The sequence below is a fragment of the Stegostoma tigrinum genome, unplaced genomic scaffold, assembly GCF_030684315.1.
Source record: "Stegostoma tigrinum isolate sSteTig4 unplaced genomic scaffold, sSteTig4.hap1 scaffold_112, whole genome shotgun sequence".
Classification (NCBI taxonomy): domain Eukaryota; kingdom Metazoa; phylum Chordata; class Chondrichthyes; order Orectolobiformes; family Stegostomatidae; genus Stegostoma; species Stegostoma tigrinum.
The window spans coordinates 842,912-868,478 of NW_026728063.1; the positions used below are offsets into that span (position 1 = coordinate 842,912).

The 25,567-nt window shown below is 43.3% G+C and overlaps 2 protein-coding genes across 2 annotated transcripts in view; both read right to left on the reverse strand.

Moving 5' to 3' along the window:
* The window catches only part of LOC132207621 (utrophin-like), a 75,692-nt gene extending 65,009 nt beyond the window's left edge, over nucleotides 1-10,683 (reverse strand). The window contains exons 1-5 of the mRNA XM_059643561.1: nucleotides 10,660-10,683; nucleotides 7,786-7,810; nucleotides 3,423-3,580; nucleotides 2,979-3,145; nucleotides 1,706-1,817 (exon numbers count right to left, since the gene is read on the reverse strand). Of these exons, the coding sequence (XP_059499544.1) occupies nucleotides 1,706-1,817; nucleotides 2,979-3,145; nucleotides 3,423-3,580; nucleotides 7,786-7,810; nucleotides 10,660-10,683 (486 nt within the window). The remainder of the gene's footprint in view (nucleotides 1-1,705; nucleotides 1,818-2,978; nucleotides 3,146-3,422; nucleotides 3,581-7,785; nucleotides 7,811-10,659) is intronic.
* The window catches only part of LOC132207626 (complement C5-like), a 261,625-nt gene that overhangs the window by 202,439 nt on the left and 33,619 nt on the right, over nucleotides 1-25,567 (reverse strand). Inside the window, exon 4 of the mRNA XM_059643569.1 lies at nucleotides 20,901-21,102. Within this exon, the coding sequence (XP_059499552.1) occupies nucleotides 21,063-21,102 (40 nt within the window). The 3' untranslated portion in view covers nucleotides 20,901-21,062. The remainder of the gene's footprint in view (nucleotides 1-20,900; nucleotides 21,103-25,567) is intronic.

Consider the following 25,567-nt stretch of genomic DNA (forward strand, 5'->3'; position numbering starts at 1 on the left):
CCAAGTTGGTTTCTTCTGAATGGGGATATCCATACTTTGACCTCCAAGTACTACTTCTTGAAGGAACATTTCAAGGTCTTTGAAATGCTTCCTTTGACTTCTTCTTGTTCAGATGCCTTCCTTGAGTTGGCAAAAATTTACTTTGGTAGTCATAACTTAGGCATCCCAAGTACATGGCAATCCCAATGAGGTTTGTTTCAAATCATCATGGCGTCAATGCTGATGCTGGGAGGTTTTTCCTCCTCGCTGATGTGGAGAATCCATGATAAAACTGTGCTGAACGGGTCTTGAAGTGGCAGCTCTATGTTATCCAGGTTTCACAGTCATATAGAAGAGGCTGAACGATGCATGCCTTGAACTCAAGGATCTTGCGATCAGCACAGATGTCACAATTGAGCATTCTCATCCTTTGGAGTCCAAAGGTGCCACTCGCAGATTGGACGTAATGTTAGAATCTCTGTATCGATGTCAGCCTTAAAAGATAGAGAGCGTCCCATCTAAGGGAAATGTTCTACATTTGGGAGGATTTCTCTATTAATTTTGATGAAAAGATGGACCACAACATGACAGATTGGTAAAGGATTTGAGTCATCTTGAGGTTCGAACACAGAACATAACAGCGCAGTGCAGGCCCTTTCGGCCTTGATGTTATGAAACCAACCTGAAGCCCAACAAACCTACACCAATCCATTATCATCGATATGTTTATCCAACAACCATTTAAATGCCCTTAAAGTTGGCAAGTCTACTACTGTTGCAGGCAGGGCATTCTACGCCCTTACTACTCTCTGAGTAAAGAACCTACCTCTGACCTCTGTCCTATATCTATCACCCCTCAATTTGAAGCTATGTCCGGCCCGTGTCAAACATGGCTATCCGAGCCAAAAGATTCTCACTGTCCACCCTATCTCATGCTCTGATCATCTTGTACGGTTCCATTAAGTCGCCTCTTAATTTTCTTCTCTCTAACGAAAACAGCCTCAAGTCCCTCAGCCTTTCCTCAAAACGCCTTCCCTCCATACCAGGCAACATCATGATAAATCTCCTCTGCACCTTTTCCAATGCTTCCACATCCTTCCTGTGATGCGGTGACCAGAACTGTAGGTAATACTCCAAGTGCAGCTGCTCCAGAGTTTTGTACAGCTGCAACATGCCCTCATGGCTCTGAAACTCAATCCCTCTATGAATAAAAGCTAACACACCGTATGCCTTCTTAACAACCCGATCAACCTGGGTGGCAAATTTAAGGTTGAGGCTAATTCTTCAGTATACTTCTGCAAAGGCCTTAAGGGAGATTTGAAGACTTCTGAGAGCGGAAATGACATTGTGAACCACATACTGAAGTTCCATATGCGAGGTCAGTGTCATTTTCTTCTTCGATTTCAACTGGTTGAGGTTAAAAGGTTTTCCATCAATCCTGTCCAGGCCACTGGGAAGCTTGTTCTTCACGAGATTAAGAATGGCGGTGACAAAGCTGGAGAAAAGGGTGGGCGTGATGACACATTCTTCCTTGAGCCTCAACTTGACCTCAAAGAGCTTCTGCACAATATTGCATTTCTGGTATTGAAGCCTGATTTAAGCTGTTGGCCTTTTATCATTTTAGCAAACTACTTCAACTTTGAGGGAAGATTGTATTTAAATGGTTAAATCCCTAAGTTTCTACTGATTGGAACAATTCTCTCAAGTGGAATAATATATTACTCACCGGAGTGCAGTCCTCCACCATGGGGCAATGTAACTTGTGTCCCTTTGATGTGCGCCCTGAAAAGAAACAGCTTTGGCAGATGTCAGAATTGAAGTGCTTGAGACTGCGGTACCTACAAAGAAAGAACAAGAAGTAAGAGAAATGTTCATTTTTGTTTAGATATTTTCAACCTTTGAAGGAATGCAAGTTAAGTAGTTAAATTACATATTTCTTTTTATTTTGAAGAAATGGTAAATTGTTTGGGGAGAAACAAATGCTAGGAAAGTCGGGGAAAACTGTGCCAACTCCCCCAGTCAATTTTCATAATGGAATATCTCATCCCTGGAATCATTCCTGTAATTTGGTCCTGCTCTGTCTCCAACATTTTCACAAAGTTCCCTTCACATGGAAGGTTTTCATCTGCCATGGTGGCATAAACCTATTCAGAAGTAACCTTGCCAGAATCTTCCCAGCAATGGAAAGGCTGGTGATCCCATGGTTCTTTGAGCAATCTGACATTTCTCCTTCAGTTTTGTATAAGATATGGCATCTTAAAGATTCTGTGAGATCCTGCCCTGTTCCTCATAGTCCATGAAAAGCTAACAGATCTTGGCCTTCAGAGTTAGGCCACCATTCCTCAAGCTTCAGATGGAATTCAATTGACTCCGGGTCGCTGTTGCTCTTTACTTAGTTATGGCAGTCATAGTTTCATCCACAGTTGGGGTCTCACTTCTTAGACAGAGAGTTGTTTGATCAGATCAATGGCAGTAACACGCACCTTCTCCAAGATGGCCAATCTTAGAAATGTAGGAGAATAGTTAACCAAAAAGGTTCAATTACCCCTTAGAAATCCTGTCCAAATATGCATTTTAATTTACTAATTATGGACAAGAAGTTTTATCGATCCTTTAGCAACACCACAGCAATCACTTTCATAGGATGCACACACACTGATTACAGGACTAATAAAAAGGCCTTTCTGTAAATTCCCAATAATTGCAAATTACAGAAGCAACCGCAAGTCGAGTTACAATCCCTTCTGAGCCACAGTGTCTGTGATCAATGCAACTGTAAACAAAATACCATAAACATGCAGCATTCACCTCTCACAAAAATTAAGGTAAAGAAGTTGATACTTAATTTATCCTAATTACTTCTCTGGTCCATAAATTTGTTGGGATTTTTGACGATTTCAGTTATCATTTATTGACAGAGTTTCCAATAGAACATCTAAAGTTAAAGCTTTCTTTAAAAACTAATTCCCACTAACTTTCTGCTGGTTTGCACATCTCACCTGAAACCTACGATTGGGTACTCTTTGCAGATGTTACACTGAGTCTGATGTTTTGCAGTTTCAGCAGCTGCCACACGGTGTCGAACAGGCAGCCACACCATGGACTGAGGCTCCAATCTCATCCACTCGACAAAGCGTTCAACATCAATCTCTGGTTTGTTCTGGCCCTGGAGGGAAATAAAAGATCAGCTGCATGATTAATTATGTCAAGCTTACGTCCGCTATCCTCAGTGATATGGTATCTCATACACTATCACTGGGGTTTCTGGCATTGTTTTTTGTCATTAATCTAATAAAAACATTGACTACTTATCAACATGATAGCCTTGGATTAGTGGTGGTACATGTTGGCCTCTGGAACCAATTCAAACCAAAAATGAGCACAAAAATCATACTGGCAAGTGGACCCGCTTGACCTTATGAATTGGTGCAGAGCACACTTACATGTTGGAAGCAACTGCGGATACTTGGTTCAATGTTGCAGCCTCCAAATGAAGCTACCTCACCCAGCTGCCAAGGGATCTGGACTGCATCGTAAAGCAAAAGATTCAGGCTTCGTTGGTCACATAAATCTGTGGGTTCAGCGACTTGTTTGAAGAGATCTGCCAAAGTTATCCAGAAGAAAAATATTGATATTCCTCAACTTAAGGGAGGTAGCTGAGAGTTCAATACATCCAATACATCTTCCTCAATTGCCTTGTTTTGTAAATTATGTTAAAAGATTATTTTATGATCTTGATTGGCTATTTGCAAACAACTGTGGAAACAAAAACTTCTGTTTGTTTACACCAATGGACAATGTATGTTGTATGATTCTCCAAGGAAGTCATTTTGTCAATTTCTTTCTTGATTGTAAATCTCAAAACTCTCTGATATCTCCTCATTCATTTCACGGAGGTAATCTTTGTGTGGACCTGGAAAACATGGGCACTGTCCTCAATGAATATTTTGCATCAATCTTTACAACGGAGAAGGACACTGCAAGTATAGATATCAGGGCAGAGGACCTCGGAACATCAGAGGTTAAGACATAGGGAGATGCAGTTGGTTTAGCAACTTTAAAAGTGGATACATCTGCAGGCCGAACTGAAACGTATACCAGTTAGCGAGGGAAGTGAGGGAGGAGATATCTGGGCCCCTGGCAGCAATTTTCAAACCCTTGTCAATCACACGTGATGTCATGAAGGACTATTAACATTGTCCCACTATTATCAAACGGACAAAGAAACAGACCAGGAAATTAAAGACCAGTCAGAATAATCTCAGCACTGGAGAAGCTACAAAGAGGCATTCTTAGGGGTAGAATGTACTTGCATGAATTAATTAGGGATAGTCAGTATGGATTTGTTAAGATGAGGTCACATTTCAGAAATTTGATCCAAATTTGAGGAGATGTTGGAAGATTGATGAACTTCTGCATTTGATGTTGACTTAGTAAAGTCCCCCTTGGCAGACTGATCAAGAAAGCAACAGTCAACGGGATCAAAGGCAAAGAGGCACACTGGAGCCAAAACTGGCTGAGGCAGAGAGCACAGGGTGATTGATGGTAGAGGGATATCTATTTGACAGGATGTTTGCTTTCAGTGGGGTTGTGCAGGGCTTGCCACAAGGACCCTTGAAGTTTGTCATGTATATTCTTCATTTGGGCTTAAACACAATTTGTATGACCGTGTCGCTAGCAAATCACTAATTCAGTGAGGAGGATATCGGTGGAATGGTCATGTAAATAACAGCCATGGGATCAAAGGCAAATTGGCAAATTGGTTGACAGACAGGAAGAATAAACTTCAGGAGGAGATCAACAGACTGGTCAGCGGGACACAGCAATTGGAACTCAACCAGGAAAAGTGTGAGCTAACGAACTCGGGAGGGCTAACAAGGCAAGGGATCACACTATGAAGGGTGTGATCCTGGAGATTACTGAAAAAACCAAGATGCTGCCTGGGCTGGGGGTTCTCATGGAATCATAGAGTACAGAAGAGGTCCTACAGCCCACTAAGGCTGTACCTCTAAAAATACACTGCGACATATACTAGTCCCATTTTTACACACTAGACCATTCTCAAAAATATTATGACATTACAAGTGCTCATCCAAGTACTTTTCAAAGGTTGTACGGTTTCCTGTTTCAATTTCCCTCCCAGGCAATGCATTCCAGACCTTTACCACACTCTAGATGAAAATGATTTTCCGCAAAGCTCCTCTAAACTTCCCGTCTTTCTCTTTAAAATTGTGCCCTGTTGTTATTGATGCTTTAACTAAGGGGAACAATGCTTTCTACTCAACCTATCTATACCTCTCATAATCTTCTATGCCTCTATCAGGACCTCCACTCACCCCGCCAAACGTTCTCTGCTTCACAGAAAATAATCTGAATTTTTCCAGCCTTTCTTCACAGCTAAAATGCTCCAACACATGCAACATCCTTTTCATTCCCTCCAGTGCAATCACATCCTTCCTAATGGGTGGTGACCAAAACTCCACACGTGACTCCAGCTGTGGCCTAATCAAACTTTTAAACAGCTCCAAAGTGACCTCCCGACTCTTACAATCTATGCCACGACTGATAAAGGGAGATGTCCTATATGTCTTTGTAACAACCCTTACTAGCCTGACCTGACCCCTTCAGGAATTTATGAACAAGTACCCCAGGATCCCTTTTCTCCTCTAAGCTTCCCAGTGTCCTGCTATGCATTAGATTTAGATTTAGGTTTTATTATCGCATGTATTCAATACAGGGTACAAGAGTACAATGTCACCTCAGACGGTGCCATCTCAGGTACAAAGTACCTCGGTACGAAATTTTAGATGCAGATGTAGAAAATTTATCCATCCTTCTTTACTCAGAGTCGTAGGGGAGTGGAATGCAATGCTGGAGAGGGGAGTGGAGTCAGCCTCATTAGGGGCATTTAATCGGCTATTAGTCAAGCACATGAATGACAGTATAAGGTAGGAGTGGAGGTTAGATAGACCTTAGGATGAGGGTAAAAGTTCGGTACAACATCGTGGGCCGAAGGGCCTGTACTGTGCTGTACCATTCCATGTTCTATGTCAGGAAAAATAAATGAATAAGTTAACAAGTTCAGCACGACAGTCTTCTTAATATAACAGTAGAAAAATAAAAACAAAAGTTTAAAAAGTCAAACATTACAGTCCTTTCTGAAGCCACGAGTTTGCAGACACAATGAACGAGGGCTCCACAGTGACGGCTTGTATTCCCCTGTGCTGGGCTCAGGCCCGCCCATCCTTGCCAGTGGACTTCACTGCTGACGGCCGTTGCTGTCCTCCATCGGGCATGACAGGCTTTGCCACATGAAGTACTCTCTTATCTTATTCCTTCTTCAGGCTATATCAATTTGCCACTGACCTGCCCAACTGACCGATGCCAAGAGTGGAGCAGACAAGGGGACCTGGTAAAGGTGTTTAAGATTTTGAAGGGCATAGAAAGGATAACTGGAAGTTGCTTTTTCCATTCGTAGACAGGGGAGGGGAGTTGAGGAGAACCTATTTACCCCAGTGTGGTGGGAGTCCTGAGCTCACTGACTGAAACTGTGACTGATTCAGAAAGTGTCTGAATATTTAAGCAGTATTTAGATGTTCACTTGTGTTGCCGTAGGCTCCAAGGCTATGGGCCAAACAGTCAAAAAGGAAATCAATGCCATGTGAGTTCAATGTGGACAGATCTTTGTTGAGTAGTGCAGGAACTACAGACCACACGGCCTCCTCCTGTGCAACAAACATCCATGAGTCTATAATGACACAGCTTTTCTTGGAGGCATTTCTCCACTTGACTGATTCTTTGTAAAAGCAAGGCCGACAAAATAAATCCTTTTTATTAAAAGCTTCCATCTCACTGAGAAAGCTTCAGGCCAATTTGATAATCTGCTCTCAAAAATCTGCTCATATTTTGATAGTTTGGACAAATTCTACTGTCAGGGCTGACACAATCCACAACATTCTAAATCAATCAACAATATTCCAGAAAGATGATCATTTGCCTATCCGACCGATTTTAACTGATGCTTTAAAAAAATAGAGAAATAAATCTGGATCTGTCAAAAACTAATCAGTTCTTCCTTGGACCATACCCATACGTACCAGCTTTCAATGAAATATGCCCATTAGTTTGTGAGATACATTGTTGACAAACAGCACAACAAATGGGCAAAAACATAACCTCACACTAAGTGTTACCACTGCTGCAAGTGAGCACTTGAGTCATACCACACTTCTGAATATTTTTCCCAGTATTCTAATGATGAAAACATGATTGGGAACAAAAACAGCTGCTAAGGTTAGTGTCTTTGAGAAACAATAGCATCATTTATCTTGCAGGAATGCACTGTGCAGATTCTGCACAGACCAAGTTATGACTTAACATTCATAGTGGTAATGACTAATTACAGAAATATACTAATACAGCAAACCTTTTGTTCAACAGCACCCGTGGTACCAGGAATGTGCTGAGTAATCAAAAATTCCAGTTGATCAATAGGTGCACACGCACAAAAAAACACACACTCAATAATAGGAACATAATGCACAGGATATATGCATCACTGTTCTCCTTCATTTACAGTATAAATAACTTCAGTAATGAAGCAACTTTGCCTTAACTAAAACTTACTGGCAGGGAGCCTTCTCACTTGCACCCTCACCAGACATCACAGAGATTATGAGAATACAGTAAACATCTGGTGTATAATTTTTGTCAGTTTATTGAGTGTGCGAGTTTGTTCAACAAAGTTTACATACAGTTAAATCTACAATTTACATGTGTATCAGCAATGATAGATTTAGTACTGACACTTGTATTTTTCCTCCAGATGATCCTTGAAGAGTCACGTCAAGCCAATTTTCAAAGAAAGCACTCTGATTCTTCCACTCATACCCCTGGAAAAGGAAGTTGCAGAATGTCATGACTGACTTTACTTATTTGAATACAGCATAACATACATAGAACATCGAACAGTACAGGCCCTTCAGCCCACAATGTTGTGCCGAACTTTTACCCGAAACCTCAGGTCTATCAAACCTCCACCCCTATCTTATATTACCATCCATATGCCTGTCTAATAGTCACTTAAATGCCCCTAATGAGGACGACTCCGCGACCCACTCGAGCTGAAACAAAGATCTCTTTGAATTGTCATTTGTCAGACATGTATTGAATCAAAAAACAAATTTCTCACTTCCATAGATTTCTACAGCATCTTAATATGATTTGTGAAGATTATACTCCACCCTTTCATTTAATAAATACAACTTTGAACAAAATGCCACGATATAGAACTTGTAAGTTGGTATTTGTGCATATGCCATTTCAGTTTGTGTGATCTGTTTCGATGCAACGAGTGATAACACTTTGATTAAAATGGTTGAGAGCAGTATATGTGAGATTTAATACCATGTTTAATCTACAGATAGTCCATCTGCAGGTAGTTATTCATGAGACTCAACTGACATCATGTCTCAGGGGAGCTTGTGATCTCTGGGTTATGCACTGTTTGACCATTGCCTACTGGTCAGTGGTTGAGAGGAAAGAGAACTACTAGCTGCTATCCATTTTCAACAAGTGATCACGATAATCTACCTGTGTTTCAACGTCCCATCAACATTCAAGAATTATTGCTCGAAGAGGCTTCTGTGTAACAAATAGGAGCGGAATCAAGATCAGCCATGTTGTTTTCCCTATCTGAACAAGCTGCCAACACCATACATAAAGGGATCGTCTTAATCATTCTTATACAATTAACTTTTACAATAGACAACAGGGGCAGGATAAGGCCATTCAGCCCTTCGAGCCAGCACCACCATTCATTATAATCATGGCTGATCATCCACAATCAGTATCCTGTCCCTGCCTTATCTCCATAACCCTTGATTCCACTATCTTTAAAAGCTGTATCTATCTCTTCTTGAAAGTGTCCAGAGACTTGCCCTCCACTGCCTTCTGGGGCAGAGCATTCCATATATCCACCACTCTCTGGGTGAAGAAGTTTTCCCTCAACTCTGTTCTAAATGCCCTATCCCTTATTTTTATACTGTGTCCTCTGGTTCTGGACTCAATCATCAGCAGAAACATGCTTCCTGCCTCCAGAGTGTCTCATCCTTTCATAATCTTATACGTCTCAATCAGACCCCTTCTCATCCTTCGAAGCCATGTCCCGGTACAGCTGCAGATGGACCTCTTTGCTCCTATACTCAATTCCTCTTGAAGGCCAGCATGCCATTGGCTTTCTTCACTGCCTGCTGTACCTGCATGCTTGCGTTCATTGACTGATGTACAAGAACACCTGCATCTCGTTGTACTTCCCCTTGACCTAACTTGACTCCATTTCGATAGTAATCTGCCTTCTTGTTCTTGTCACCAAAGTGGATAACCACACATTTATCCACATTAAACAGCATCTGTCATGCATCCGTCCACTCACCTAGCCTGTCGAAGTCACCCTGTATTCTCATAACATCCTCCTCATATTTCACACTGCCACCCAGCTTTGTGTCATTGGCAAATTTGCTAACATTACTTTTCATGCCTTCATCTATATCATTAATGTATATTGTAAACAGCTGCTGTCCCAGCACCGAACCTTGTGGTACCCCACTGGTCACCACCTGCCATTCTGAAAGGGACCCGTTTATCACTAGTCTTTGCTTCCTGTCAGACAGCCAGTTTACAACCAAAGTCGGTATTTTGCCCACAATACCATGTGCCCGAATTTTGCTCACTAATCTCCTAAGTGGGACTTTATCAAAGGCTTTCTGAAAGTCCAGGTAGACTACATCCACGAGTTTTCCCTCGTCCATTTTCATAGTTACGTTGCCAAAAAATTCCAGAAGATAAGTCAAGCACAATTTCCCCTTCGGAAATCCATGCTGACTCTGACCTATCCTGTTGCTGCTGTCCAAATGAGTCGCAATTTAATTTTATAATTCTTTCCCACCACTGACGTCTGGCTAACCGGTCGATAATTTCCATTTTCTCTCTCCCTCCTTTCTTGAAAAGTGGGACAACATTAGCCACCCTCCAATCCGCAGGAACTGATCCTGAATCTAGAGAACATTGGAAAATGATTACCAATGTGTTCACAATTTCTAGAGCCACCTCCTTAAGTACCCTGGGATGCAGACCATCAGGACGTATCAGCCTTCAGACCCAACAGTCTATCCAACACCATTTCTTGCCTAATATAAATATCCTTCAGTTCATCCATTACCCTAGGTCTTTCAGCCACGATTACATCTGGGAGATTGCTTGTGTCTTGCCTCGTGAAGACAGATCCAAAGTACCTTTTCAACTCTTCTGCCATTTCCTTGTTTCCATTAAATAAATTCACTCGTTTCTGTCTTCAAGGGCTCAATTTTAGTCTTAACCATTTTTTTTCCACACACCTAAAAAAAACTTTTACTATCCTCCTTTATATTTTTGGCCAGTTTTCCCTCATACCTCATTTTTTTCTTTGCATATTGCATTTTCAGTTGTCTTCTGTTGCTCTTTAAAAGCTTCCCAGTCCTCCGGCTTCCCGCTAATCTTTGCTCGGTTATACTACTTCTCTTTTATCTTTATAGAGTCCTTAACTTCTCTCGTCAGCCACGGCCATCCCTGCCTCCCCTTAGGATCTTTTTTCCTCCTTGGAATGAACTGATCCTGCATCTTTTGCATTATATCCAGAAATACCTGCCATTGTTGTTTCACTGCCATCCCGGCGAGGGTATTGAACCATTGAACTTTGGCCAGCTCCTCCCTCATAGCTCCCTAGTTCCTACAATACTGACACTTCCAATTCTCCCTTCTCCCTCTCAAATTGCAGATCAAAAATTATTGTATTATGGTCACTACCTCCTCATGGCTCCTTTACTTCGAGGTCCCTGATCAAATCCGGTTGGTTGCACAACACCAGATCCAGAATGGCCTCCTCCCTGGTAGGCTCCATACTGACTCTGCATCTCCTGATTCTATGTCTCCACTCGCAAGGGACTGGAGATTTTATATTTCTTCACATTCATAATTTCATATTTTTTCACTATTTTTATTATTACTGCATTTCATATTTCTTTACTTCTGACTATTTTAAACACTACACATTGTCTTATGCTACATCAGTGACGACATTTCAAAGGTAGTTTAGCTGCCTATAAAGTACTTTTTATGCCTGAGACCATAAAATGTGCTACATAAATGCACTTCTTTCTTTTATTAACTTCTGTAGTTGTGTTTCTTTGCCAATGGAGGATTGGCTACAATTACGCAGAGTAACATAAGTGAAATACATTTCCTATGACAAAATTCCAAACCATGGTTACTCAATTAGAATAATAAAATATTGGCTGTTTGCAACCGAACACTGTAGATGAGCGAGGGTCGCTTAGTCAGTAAAGTACCAAATAAATATGTTCCCGACATGGAGAATACAAATGAAAACTATCGTAATGCTGATAGGAAATTGGGCAATGTTCTATTTTATGATCACAGCAATGCCATATCATCAACACATGCTTTAATAGATAATAAGTCACTCTGCGATATTTATTCATTTGTTTTTCATTCTCAAGATCATCTTGGCAAATCCTGTGAACCGGGACCACTTAGTTAGGACTTAGTTCGCATTTTTTTCCACCTATAATATCCATGGTTTATCCATCTCCACTCCATGTTTGTCTGCAGGAAGATGAGTTGACAGGGGGTTTACAGTTTTAATTCATACAGATATATGTCCAATGTTTGTAAATATCTGTCTGTAGCTAGAATCTATGCTGTTGTAATAAATAGGTATTCTTGTTAAGAACAGAAAAAAGTGAAAACTGCCGGGTTAGAAAGTTCCAGCTACGCGCTTACCTGATGGAAATGCATTGACTGTGATATTAATATATATAAAATTGTTAAATGAGAATACTGACGAATTTTGCTTATTGTTTCTGTGATGATCTAAACAATCCATTTGTCAACACTATAACGTAGATATTGTTATTGTAAACACCCCTGAAAATGCAAAGAAAATTTCAAGAGGGGCCAAATAAGTAGTGTTGGGAAACAAAGAAATGGCAGAGGAACTGAACAAGTATTTTGCATCAGTCTTCAGGTTGGAAGGCACCAGTAGTAGAACTTTAAGGGAGTCTGAAGCAGAAGTGAGTGTGGTGGCCATCACTAAGGAGAAGGTACAGGGGAAGCTGAAGGGTCTGTGTGGAATTTGTACATTCTCTCCATGTCTGCACGTGTCTCCGCCAGGTGCTCTGATTTCCATCCACAGTCCAAAGATGTGCAGGCAAGGTGGATCAGCCGTGGCAAATGTGAGCTTGCCGGGAAACAGTACAGGGCTGGGTCTTGGTGGGATGTTCTTTGCGGAGGTGGTGCAGACCCAATGGCCTCTTTCCGCTCTGTAGGAATTCTATAATTCCGAGAAGATGGTAAATTACATGGACCAGATGGACTGTCCCCCAGAGTTCTGAAGGAGATAAGTGAGAAGACCATTGGTGATCTTTCAGGAATTACTGGAGTCAGGGTGGGTCCCAAAGGAGTGCAAAATGGCAAATATAACACCCCTGTTTAAAATGGAGGGAGGCAAAAGATGAGAAATTACAGACCTGTTAGCCTGGCGCTGGTCATTGGGTCAGATTTCAGAGTCTATTATTAAGGATGAGACCAGACAATGCTTGGAAGCACATGGCAATACGTGGAATTACATGGTAAATTAGGCTGAGAAAACACAACTTTGTCAAGGGAAGGTCTCTGTTAGATTCTTTGGGAATGTAACCAGTGAGTCAAAACCAAAGAGAGCCATTGAACTTTATCTATTTGGAATTCCAGAAAGCTTTTGGCAAGGTGACACACAGGAGTCTTCAAAATAAAAAATGAGCTTATGGTGTTTGGAAGTAGGTACTGGCATGGACAGAGGATCGGATAACTGGCAGAATGCAGAGAGTGGCAATAAAAGGGTCTTTTGCAGGATGGCAGCCAGCAACGACAGGAGTTCCACACTCATCAGAGATCAGACTACAGCCATTCACGTTATACATTAGCAATCTCGACAAAGGAACTGATGGTATTGTTGTCCACAGGGCGTTGTTGCTAAGTCTGCAGATGACATTTCGATAGGTGGAGAGGCAAGTAGTGTTGAGGAAGTGGGGAGGTCACAGAGAGTCTGTAGAGATGGGCAAGTACAGGCATAGACTATTTTCTAAATGGGGAAAGGCTTCAGAAATCTGAAGCACAAAGATGCCCCAGTTCAGGATTCTTTTAACATGCAGGTTCAGTTGGCAGTTGGGAAGGCAAATGCAATATCAGCATTCATTTCAAGACGGCAAAAATATAAGAGCAGAGATGTATTGCTGAGGCTGTGTAAGGCTCTGGTTATCTTGCATTTGGAATATTAAGAGCAGTTTTTGGCCATCTATCTAAGGATGGATGTGCTGGCCTTTGTCAGGGTCTAGAGGAGGTTCTCAAACATAATCCTGGGGATGAAGGCACTGTCACGTGAGGAGTGGCTGAGAACTCTGGGTCTGTACTCGATGGAGTTTAGAAGGACGGAGGCGGTCACACTGAAGGTCAGTCAGGCCTGGATAGAGTGGACATGGAGATGATGTTTCCACGAGTAGGAGAGACCAGGACCTGAGGGCACAGCCTCAGAGTCAAAGGGACCACCTTTCAGGATGGAGGTGAGGAGGAATTTCTTCAGTCAGAAAGTTGTGAATCTGTGAAACTCATTGATGCAGAAAGCTGTGGAGGCCAAGTCAGAGTTGATTTCAGGCATAGATAGATATGTTCTTGCTTAGTGAGGACACAGGAGGTTGAGAATGACAGATCCCACTCAATGGGCTGAATGGTCTAAATCTGTTCTGAAATCTGAAGGTCTAAAACACTGGAATGTTAGTTCAGTGTTATTTTTATTGCACTGCAAGGACAGTATCTCTCCAAAAGACGTAACAAATTTTCCCACTCTGTTGTTGCAAACATATTCAATAACTAGCAACAATGCTCCTATAGTGCCTCCCTCAGCCGACGCTAGTTAGTTCTACACTCATCGTAACTGCACGTGTTTGCCACCACTGAAACATCCCGGTATTACTGGCACTAGTGCCATGTTTAAAGGCTATTGTGAACCAGTAAAATACCCAGAATCCAGAACTGCCTTGTACAGTTCATAGCATTTGTCCCAGACAGGGCAGGAAAGGGGAAATTAGCACCTTATTTACAGTTAGGGACCTGGAGGTCCTGGTGGATGGACTGGTGCAGTGGAGGACTGTCCTCTTTCCCAAGAACAAGCACAGGAGGCCACAACACAATATTCGGCCAGACTCATCTGAGGCTGTCCAGTGTCAATGCAGTCTCAACCACCAAAAGAACCATACAGCAGTGCTGCAGGATCAGTGACCTCTGCTCCAATGGAAGAGGATCCTCATTGGTCTGTGCTACCTCACATTCACACTCTCTCTAATTCTGCACCACCCTTCAGCACAGCTCATGGAATACCATTCTCACCAAAGCATTCAATGTCTGTCTTCGCTTGCTCTCGTCTACTTGAGGCCCCAAGGCTATTAATCCTGTATGTTCTCTGTGCCTCTTGCTCTCACCCAGGAGACCTCACCTCCCTTCCCAAACATACATGAGCACTAACAAATGCACCAGCTCATTTCATCTCACTCAATTCCTCCCTTTGTTTCATTCCAGGAAAAACAGCCCACAGTAGGGCAGAAAGAGCCAACACAGATACTGAGGTGTCTAATGTTTGACTTCTCACAACCTATGACGACAGTGTCCTGACCATGGTCATTCTGAGCAGCCAACTGATTGCATCCAAGCCCCTCGAGTGATATCATACAATGCCCTGGAGTTACCTAGATCTGCTGCCTGAAAGTGCCTCCCTTGACTGGAGACCATTCCCCTCGGAACCTGAAGCATGACCATGTGGTTGGAGACAATGCAATGCCTTCTGTGCTTCTGCAGCTGGCACATACTGCAGGTGTGAGATCAACATATCACGGTGCTGAACGGCAACACATCCACTCTTTTGATTGATGACTGCTGACAAGCATGACAAGCTGTCTGGCTTGGTCTCGATGCTAAAAAGTTAATCAACATAGTAGCGTTATGAGTCTGTTAGATGTGGCGGAGAATCAAACCTTAAGAAGACAAGGCAAATGAAGACAAGGCAGAGGAGCTGTTAGCATTCATGCAGGGACACAATGAGAGTTGAGAGCTCAAGCAACGTGTCCTGATGTGTAACGTGGCCCAATACACGAATGGGTGCCTGTTCCTGCATCCAAAAGTGCCCTGGCAGTAGCACTGCAATGAGGGGGGCTGCTGCAATCCAGAATGCAGCAATGAAGTACAGAAGAGTACTGAAAGCAGATCTGTGATGTGCCATGATGTGCTGAGGCTGGAACATGTCACATGTCAAAACTGTGGACATGGGGTGCTCCTGATGGGTGTGGCTGCAGATGCTGCGGACTAGTGCCCAAGTTGGAGGTGCAGAGGAGCATTGAGCAATGTGGAAGCACCACACACCCAATCAGAATTTCATGTCGTTAATTCGGAGCATCCAGTTTCTGTCTGGCAGGTAGAAAAAGCGAATAAGTACTAATGAGGGTGGTACTGAGAAATAGTGCATGTCGTTCAGTGCTCCCTAGCGAGAATTTCAGCTCAATATCTACAATTTCCCTGGAAAAGGCAACATTTTGGTTTTGACATCCTGAAGCAGCTTGAGCTGCTATCAATATGAAGGGTACGCACCTAATGAAGAATGTCAAAATTGACAGTCGCAATAACGATTTAATATTGGAACACATCTCATGCAGACAAAGCGCAATTTTATATTAACGGTAAATTCAAGGTGATTGGGGTGGATAGCAGGACACCGAAAGTTTAACTCTGGACGTCCATTGCCAAGTCCTAGAATTGTATCCAGCCTGGACTGAAAGAAAATAAAATTCTCTCCGCTTGCAAGGATTCCCCAATATACTGTCACAGTCCTAATACATTTCCAAGTGAAGTGCATAACATTATTCCTAAATGGAGTTTACTAAACAATCTGACTAGGTGTTCAGATAAGTGGGGTATGGATGCTAGGGCAGTTGCTTGCTCCTCCTGCAGAATGTGGCAGTTGGGAGATGTGGCACACGTCTCCGCTGGCTACATCTGCGGGAAGTGCACCCAGCTACAGCTCCTTGAAAACCGTGTTAGGGAAATGGAGCTGGAGCTGGATGAACTATGGATCATTCGGGAGGCAGGGGGGGTAATTGAGAGGAGTTATCGGGAGTTGGTCACTCCTAAGGCTCAGGACGAGGATAGATGGGTTACAGTTAGGGGGAGGAAAGGGGACAGACAGACAGTGCAGAGATCCCCTGTGGGCATTCCCGTCAGCAATAAGTATACCGTTTTGGATACTGCTGGGGGGGATGACCTACCAGAGGAAAGCCATAGTAGTCAGTTCTCTGGCACTGAGCCTGACACTGTGGCAAAGAAGGGAAGGGGGCAGAATAGAAAAGTACTCGTGGTAGGGGACTCGATAGTTAGGGGAATCGACAGGAGATTTTGTGGGCAAGATCGGGATTCCCGGAAGGTATGTTGCCTCCCTGGTGCCAGGGTCCGGGACGTCTCCGATCGGGTGTATAAAGTTCTAAAAGGGGAGGGCGAACAGCCAGAAATCGTGTTACATATTGGCACAAACGATATAGCCAGAAATAGGTTTGAGGATATAAAAAGTGATTTCAGGGAGTTAGGATGGAAGCTGCAGAGCAGGACGAACAGAGTAGTGTTCTCTGGTTTACTACCGGTGCCACGAGATAGCGAGGTGAGGAACAGGGAGCGGGCGCAGCTGAACACGTGGCTACGCAGCTGGTGTAGGAGGGAGGGCTTCAGATATGTAGATAATTGGGATGCCTTCTGGGGAAGGTGGGACCTGTACAAGAAGGACGGGTTGCATCTGAACTGGAAGGGGACCAATGTCCTGGGTGGAAGGTTTGCTCGAGTAGTTCGAGAGGGTTTAAACTAGTATGGCAGGGGGGTGGGAACCTGAGCTGTATACCAGAGGTGAGCGTTGATGCAGGTGAGGCAGTAGCAAGAGGTAGACCAGCTAGTGGGAAGGATTTTCCTGGGAAGGAACCAAGGGATCGGTTAAAGTGTGTTTGCTTTAATGCAAGGAGTATCAGGAATAAAAGTGATGAACTTAGAGCATGGATCAGTACCTGGTGCTATGATGTTGTGGCCATAACAGAGACATGGGTTTCTCATGGGCAGGAATGGTTGCTGGATGTTCCAGGGTTTAGAACATTTAAAAAGAATAGGGAGGGGGGAAAAAGAGGAGGGGGTGTAGCACTACTAATCAGAGATATATCACAGCTACAGAAGCTTCCATTGTCGAGGAAGATCTGCCTACTGAGTCAGTATGGGTGGAAATTAGGAACAGCAAGGGAGTAGTCACCTCGTTAGGGGTTTACTACAGGCCCCCCAATAGCAGCAGGGAGATTGAAGAAAGCATAGGTCGACAGATTTTGGAGAAGTGTGCACGCAGTAGGGTTGTTGTAATGGGTGACTTTAACTTGCCTAATATTGATTGGAACCTCCTTCGAGCAGAAGATTTGAATGGAGCTGTTTTTGTAAGGTGTGTTCAGGAGGGTTTCCTAACGCAGTACGTTGACAGGCCGACGAGGGGAGAGGCCATTCTAGACTTGGTGCTCGGAAACGAGCCAGGGCAGGTATCAGATCTTGTGGTGGGAGAGCATTTTGGTGATAGTGACCAGAACTGCCTCACATTCTGCATAGCTATGGAGAAGGAGAGGATTAGACAGAATGGGAGGATATTTAATTGGGGAAGAGGAAACTATGATGCGATTAGACATGAGTTAGGAAGCATGGACTGGGAGCAGTTGTTCCATGGTAAGGGAACTATCGACATGTGGAGATGGTTTAAGGAACAGTTGTTGGGAGTGATGAGTAAATATGTCCCTCTGAGACAGGCAAGAAGGGGTAAGATAAAGGAACCTTGGATGACGAGAGCGGTGGAGCTTCTAGTGAAAAGGAAAAAGGTAGCTTACATAAGGTGGAGGAAGCTAGGTTCAAGTTCAGCTAGAGAGGATTACATGCAGGCAAGGAAGGAGCTCAAAAATGGTCTGAGGAGAGCCAGGAGGGGGCACGAGAAAGGCTTGGCAGAAGGAATCCGGGAAAACACAAAGGCATTTTACACTTACGTGAGAAATAAGAGAATGGTCAAAGAAAGAGTAGGGCCGATCAGGGATAGCATAGGGAACTTGTGTGTGGAACCTGAGGAGGTAGGGGAAGCCCTAAATGAGTTTTTTGCTTCTGTCTTTACGAAAGAAACCAACTTTGTAGTGAATGAAACCTTTGAAGAGCAGGTGTGCATGCTGGAATGGATAGAGATAGGCGAAGCTGATGTGCTGAAAATTTTGTCAAACATTAAGGTTGACAAGTCGCCAGGCCCGGATCAGATTTGTCCTCGGCTGCTTTGGGAAGCGAGAAATGCAATTGCTTCGCCACTTGCGAAGATCTTTGCATCCTCGCTCTCCACTGGAGTCGTACCTGAGGACTGGAGAGAGGCAAATGTAATTCCTCTCTTCAAGAAAGGAAATAGGGAAATCCCCGGCAATTATCGACCGGTAAGTCTCACGTCTGTCGTCTGCAAGGTGTTAGAAAGGATTCTGAGGGATAAGATTTATGATCATCTGGAAGAGCATGGCTTGATCAAATACAGTCAACACGGCTTTGTGAGGGGTAGGTCATGCCTTACAAACCTTATTGAGTTTTTTGAGGATGTGACTAGAAAGGTTGATGAGGGTCGAGCTGTGGATGTGGTGTATATGGACTTCAGTAAGGCATTTGATAAGGTTCCCCATGGTAGGCTCATTCAGAAGGTCAGGAGGAATGGGATACAGGGGAACTTAGCTGCTTGGATACAGAATTGGCTGGCCAACAGAAGACAGCGAGTGGTAGTAGAAGGAAAATATTCTGCCTGGAAGTCAGTGGTGAGTGGAGTTCCACAGGGCTCTGTCCTTGGGCCTCTACTGTTTGTAATTTTTATTAATGACTTGGACGAGGGAATTGAAGGATGGGTCAGCAAGTTTGCAGACGACACAAAGGTCGGAGGTGTCGTTGACAGTGTAGAGGGCTGTTGTAGGCTGCAGCGGGACATTGACAGGATGCAGAGATGGGCTGAGAGGTGGCAGATGGAGTTCAACCTGGATAAATGCGAGGTGATGCATTTTGGAAGGTCGAATTTGAAAGCTGAGTACAGGATTAAGGATAGGATTCTTGGCAGCGTGGAGGAACAGAGGGATCTTGGTGTGCAGATACATAGATCCCTTAAAATGGCCACCCAAGTGGACAGGGTTGTTCAGAAAGCATATGGTGTTTTGGCTTTCATTAACAGGGGGATTGAGTTTAAGAGTCGTGAGATCTTGTTGGAGCTCTATAAAACTTTGGTTAGACCGCACTTGGAATACTGCGTCCAGTTCTGGGCGCCCTATTATAGGAAAGATGTGGATGCTTTGGAGAGGGTTCAGAGGAGGTTTACCAGGATGCTGCCTGGACTGGAGGGCTTATCTTATGAAGAGAGGTTGACTGAGCTCGGTCTCTTTTCATTGGAGAAAAGGAGGAGGAGAGGGGACCTAATTGAGGTATACAAGATAATGAGAGGCATAGATAGAGTTGATAGCCAGAGACTATTTCCCAGGGCAGAAATGGCTAGGACGAGGGGTCATAGTTTTAAGCTGGTTGGTGGAAAGTATAGAGGGGATGTCAGAGGCAGGTTCTTTACGCAGAGAGTTGTGAGAGCATGGAATGCATTGCCAGCAGCAGTTGTGGAAGCAAGGTCATTGGGGTCATTTAAGAGACTGCTGGACATGTATATGGTCACAGAAATTTGAGGGTGCATACATGAGGATCAATGGTCGGCACAACATTGTGGGCTGAAGGGCCTGTTCTGTGCTGTACTGTTCTATGTTCTCTGTTCTATAAGCTGAACGACAATTAGTCTGGAAAATACCACAATGGCACAGTTGATGCTCTTCAAGATACTGGCGAGGTTAAAAAGTCTCAGTTATGAGATAGACTGGTATGCTGGGTTTGTTTTCCTTGGAGCAGAGGAGGCTGAGGTTGGGGTTGGGATCTGATTGAGGCAAAGAAAATTATGACAGGCACGGGCAGAATACATTGTGAGAATCCTTTCTCCATGGCACATGTGTCTAAGACCAGATGGCACAAGTTTACGGTGAGGATTAAATGCTTTGGAGGAAGTCTGAGGAAAAGCTTTTTCATCTAAAAAGTGGTAGACGTATGGAGCATGCTGCCTGAGAGGGTAGTTGAGGCAGGTATTCTCAACATTTAAAAAGCATCTGGGATGAGCATTTAAAATGCTCGGTCAAGTAGGCTGTGGAACAAGTGCAGATAAATGAGATTAGTGCAGCTTCGTGTATTTTGTTGGGAAGCATAGACACGGTGTTTCTATGCTGTATGACTCTACGAGATTGAGGGTCACATAAAAATTTATTCTACATCTGGCCGTTTATTCCTTGACATTAACTGGATGATGTTCATATTGTGTACTTTATACACGTCTTTCTCCAGCACTAACATTTGTCACCGTGAAGAGCATTACAATCAGAGTGTCGAGATGTCTACATGATCCTGTACAGATCTGACCAAATGGATTCCAAAGTATATCAGTTTCAATTTTACGATTTAAAACAAAAATCGCTAAAACTTTCAACTACTTTATCTGTTTAAGTGAAATGAAATTAGAACATCCTGAAACCTTATGTCAACAATACCAGGATTGATTTTAATCAGTCGACAATCTTCATATTCACTGAACGGATCATGTACATGTCAAAATCCAATACGTCGGATGCAGTTTAAATGCACCTTAGGAGAATCTAAACATACGACATTAAAGTGTAAATCATACATACGTATCAAATACGTTCAGCAGCCAGTTCAGACACATGTCGACACAGAGTGGCACATTGACCAAGTCCTTGTGGTTTTGTTCCAAAACATCATAAATGGACGTTAAACAGTTGATTACTTCAGTCACATTCAGAAGTTGCTCGGTTTGTGTCAATTTGTGTTGATCAAAGACGCGTTGCGCTGTGTGCAACTCCAACAGATCCACTGCAAAGGAGGAAGCAAACTAACTTCGATTACAGTTTTAACTTATTGAGCTATCAAATAAAATTAATTCCTGTATTTGGCCTAGAAATAAATACAATGATTCACAAAAGTACTCTGGAATGAAGGAAACAGGCCATTTCCTTCTCAAATGCACGATGTCAAATCTAACTAGGGAACCGTCAGTGATCATGTATGGTTTAGAAGGGGTGGACACTAGGAAGTTGTTTCCGTTAGGCGGGGAGACTAGGACCCGTGGGCACAGCCTTAAAATTAGAGGGGGTAAATTTCAAACTGAAATGAGACGACACGTCTTCAGCCAGAGAGTGGTGGACTTGTGAATTCATTGCCGCAGATTGCAGTGGAGGCCAGGACGTTGGATGCCTTCCAGGCAGAGATCGACAAATTCTTGATCCCAAAAGGAATCAAGGGCTAGGGGGAGAGTGCAGGGAAGTGGTGTTGAAATGCCCATCAGCCATGATTTAAATGGCAGAGTGGACTTGATGGGCCGAATGGCCTCACTTCCACTCCTATGTCTTATGGTCTTATGATGCTGGTCATATTCTGTCGTTTGGTTCAGTAATTTCTGCAGAACAATGATGGACGAACAGTAGCTTTGTATGTTATGAAGCCCTCTTTTATATTTATGAAGCAGGACTCAGTACAATTTAAACTAAAACATCCATCTCTTTCAACCGATGTGCATTCTCACTACATCCAAATCCAAAGTACAAACTAATTGGCTCTTTACTCGTTTCAAATAGTGGATCTTACAACCCCTATTTCACTGCTGGTAATCAGCATTCATTTAAATCACACTAGGTTGCAGCTATGAAGTGTGTTAATCACACATTCTTGTTCATTTTAAAAAGGCGCTCTGTTACCTCGGTTTTGAACTAGATTTCTCTTATAATTTTGCTCTTTTGTCATACACATGGTATGTTCTACAGCGTCTACCAAAAACAATTAGTAGTTAAACAAGTATCAATTCAATTTTAGTTCACATGATGCCAACAAAATCTGGCAAACATGGTCAAAACATCGAATGCCAATCGAACCACTCCAAATACAACAGAACCTCCATAAATAAAATCTAATGGCAATTATGAGGAATGAAGCTCCCAGAGATATGCATTCATCTGAGTGAAATCGATGATTTTCTCGGCTTCTAACCCTTTCACAGGCAGGGAGATCCTGGCCCATGAACGTTCACTGCTTTAAAAAAATTCCCCTCGACATCGCCCTGCATCTTTTCCCCAAAACATGAATGCATTCCCTTCTCCTTGTCACATCATCCACCAGCCATGGGAACACAGCCTCTCCACGTTTATCTTACCCCAACCAATCATAATCCTTTATGTCTCCATTAACTACTTATTAATCCCCTGTACTCCAATGAAAATAGCATTAGCTAAATTTGTTGATAAAATGTCACAATCCTAAAACAGGTTGGGTAAATTTCATCATTATTACTCAATATTACCAAAATTATTACTCTTGAAGTTTAGTCACCAGATTTGGGTGCATCATTCCAGTCCTATTCCAAGGTTCAGGATAACTTCTTTGTTTTAGCACTGCATGAGATACATTATAAAGCCCCATCCCACAGATACGAAGGTGGGAAGAAACACATAAAATCTGGAGGGCACTGTGTGTACATGTGTGGAAGTTCTGGGGAACTGTCAAGCAGCCTGCCTATCCTTTGACCTCCTGAGACTAATTGATGGCAATTTAAGGGATCCCCTCTATTGCGTAAGGAGATAGATGTCAATCAGGAAGGCAGTCAGCTTTACATGCACAATCCAGCCTCGAAAAACTGAGTTGGTAGGGGATCCTCATCCACAGGCCCCTTGGCCTGATCCAAGGCACTTCACGCCCTTAAACTCTCATCCAACGTTTCAACAACCCCGAACAACCCTCGACCACTCCGCATCTCTAGTCCGGGACCTGCCATCCAGCCATCAGCAACTTCAGACTCTTCTGGGCTCTAAGTGGCCAGGAGTTCGACAAGGTAGAACTTCCATCCAAGAGGGCGCCCCATGTCCTGCCTCCAGCCATTGAATGCTGCAGGGCAGCTGTGAAGAGCATGGGCAGGGTCCCATTTGGCATTTCAACTGGGAGACACCTGAGCAGGAGTGGGGGCAACTGCACCATGTCGAGTACTATTCACCAGACCAAAACTTCCATATCCTCAGCATTCTCTCCAATGTTCTGCCAATTCAACAGTCAGTGCCCAAGGTTAGTGGGAAACCAGAAATAAGGAAAGATTTCAAAGCCGAGAAATAGAAAAGAAACCGACAATAAGAGCTTATTTAAACAAATGAAAAGGAAGGAAGAGGTCAAAGTGAACGCAGATCCCTTAAAGAATGGAGGCTGCAAAAATAATAATGGGGAATCAGGAAATGGCAAATGAGACAAATAAATACTTTATGTCAGTCTTCACAGCAAAAGGCACAAATACCATCTCAAAAATATTTAGTGAACCAAGAGCAAAAAGCAGACAAGAAATATCACCAGAGAAAAGGTGCTCGGGAAACTAATGGGGTTAAAGGTCGATAGGTATCTGGGACCTGATGTACTCTGTGCTAGTATATTAAAAGATGTAGCTAGTGCGGCCTTACTTGAAATACTGCATGCAGTTCAGGTCGCCCCATTACAGGAAGGATGTGGAAGCATTGGAAAAGGTTCAGAGGAGATTTACCAGGATGTTGCCTGGTCTGGAGTGAAGGTCTTACGAAGAAAGGCTGAGGGACTTGGGTCTGTTCTCATTGGAGAGAAGAAGGTTAAGAGGGGATTTAATAGAGACATACAAGATGATCAGTGGATTAGATAGGGTGGGCAGTGGGAGTCTTTTTCCGAGGATGATGACTTCAGCTTGTACAAAGGGGCACAGCTACACATTCAGGGATAATAGATTTGAGACAGATGTCAGAGGCAGGTTCTTTACTCAGAGAGTGGTAAGGGCGTGGATCGCCCTGCCGGCCAATGTGGTTCACTCAGCCACATTCGGGGCATTTAAACAGTCCTTGGGTAAGCAGATGAGTGCTGATGGGCTGGTGTAGCGGGGTGGGCTTATATTAGTTCACTGGTCGGTGCAACAACAAAGCCCGAAGGGCCTGTTCTGCGCTGTATCGTTCTATGTTCTCACGCCCCACCAGCACTCATCTTCACTGGTTTCATCCTCGTCGCTTCGAACTGTCTGTCTCCTCTCGAATTATCTTCTCAGCTATCCATCTTCAATCCGCCTCCCCCTCTCTCCATATTTATTTCAGAATCCCCTTCCCCTGCCCCATTTCTGAAGAAGGGTCCAGATTCCAAACATCAGCCGTCCTGTTCCTCTAATGCTGCTTGGCCTGCTGCACTCATCCAGCTCTACACCTTGTTTCTTCAGATTATCCAGCATCTGCAGTTCCTACTATCTCTGAAGAGATTTTCTTTCTCTTCTCCCACAGCAGTCTTGGAAACAACTCATATGGGCGTGGGGATTTGTTCACTTTTAAACCAGCCAATAATTTCAATTTCACACTGCATCTTCCTAATTTATAGACATCAATGCTCCTCCTTGAAGGGAGGACAGATGGGAGGTACTTGTCGACTGTATCGATGCTCTTCAGTTCTGAACACAGATTGCCCCATCACCCTTCGTACACCCCGGTTTCTAATTGGCCCTACTCTTTCCCTGGTTATTCTCCTGCTTGATATGCCTGCAGAATATCTTGATATTCTTTCCAATCTTGGCCACCACCGTTTCTTCACACTTCATTTTTATACGTCACTAGTCATCCATTCATTTGCTCCCTTTGCACTTGTCATAAACATGTCCTGAACATTCCTCAAGATCCAGGGTTCTCCAGGCTTGTTGACCATAAATTTCACCCAAAACGGAACATAGCTGGCCTTTACTCTCCCAGTTCCTTTTCTGCTGTAGATTCGCCCTCAACTAACTTCCCAAAATATTACACCCAGATCCTGCCTTGTTTCAGTCAAATATGCCTTACCCCAAACCAAAAACATTTTTTTTGAAACAGATCTCCTCTCCCATGTTGAAAAGTCTGTTGTCATGCTCACTATCACTAAAGCACTTAGCCACTGTCACCTTGAACACTGCCTTTGTGTCCCAGAAGTAGGTCCAGCATTGCACCGTCCCTTACAAGCTCGTCTACATGGTGATGTTAAATAATCTCTCAAATGTATTTAAAGAATTATTTCCCAAGTCAAACTTTTATGTTATCTCAATTAATGTTGTGCAGTTGAAATCCCCTAATATAATCTTTATATTATTATTTTCTCACCCCTCAGTGAATTACCTGCTCTTCAATTGCCCACTGCTTGGAGGCCGACAGCTTAAATTCCTCACAACATTAGCAAACCCTTGTGCAAGGATTTTGGTTCCTTTCTGCTTCAGCTGCAGACCAGCCAACTTGTAGAGGATATACCATCCCCACAAATTGTCCTTCAGATCCATGTG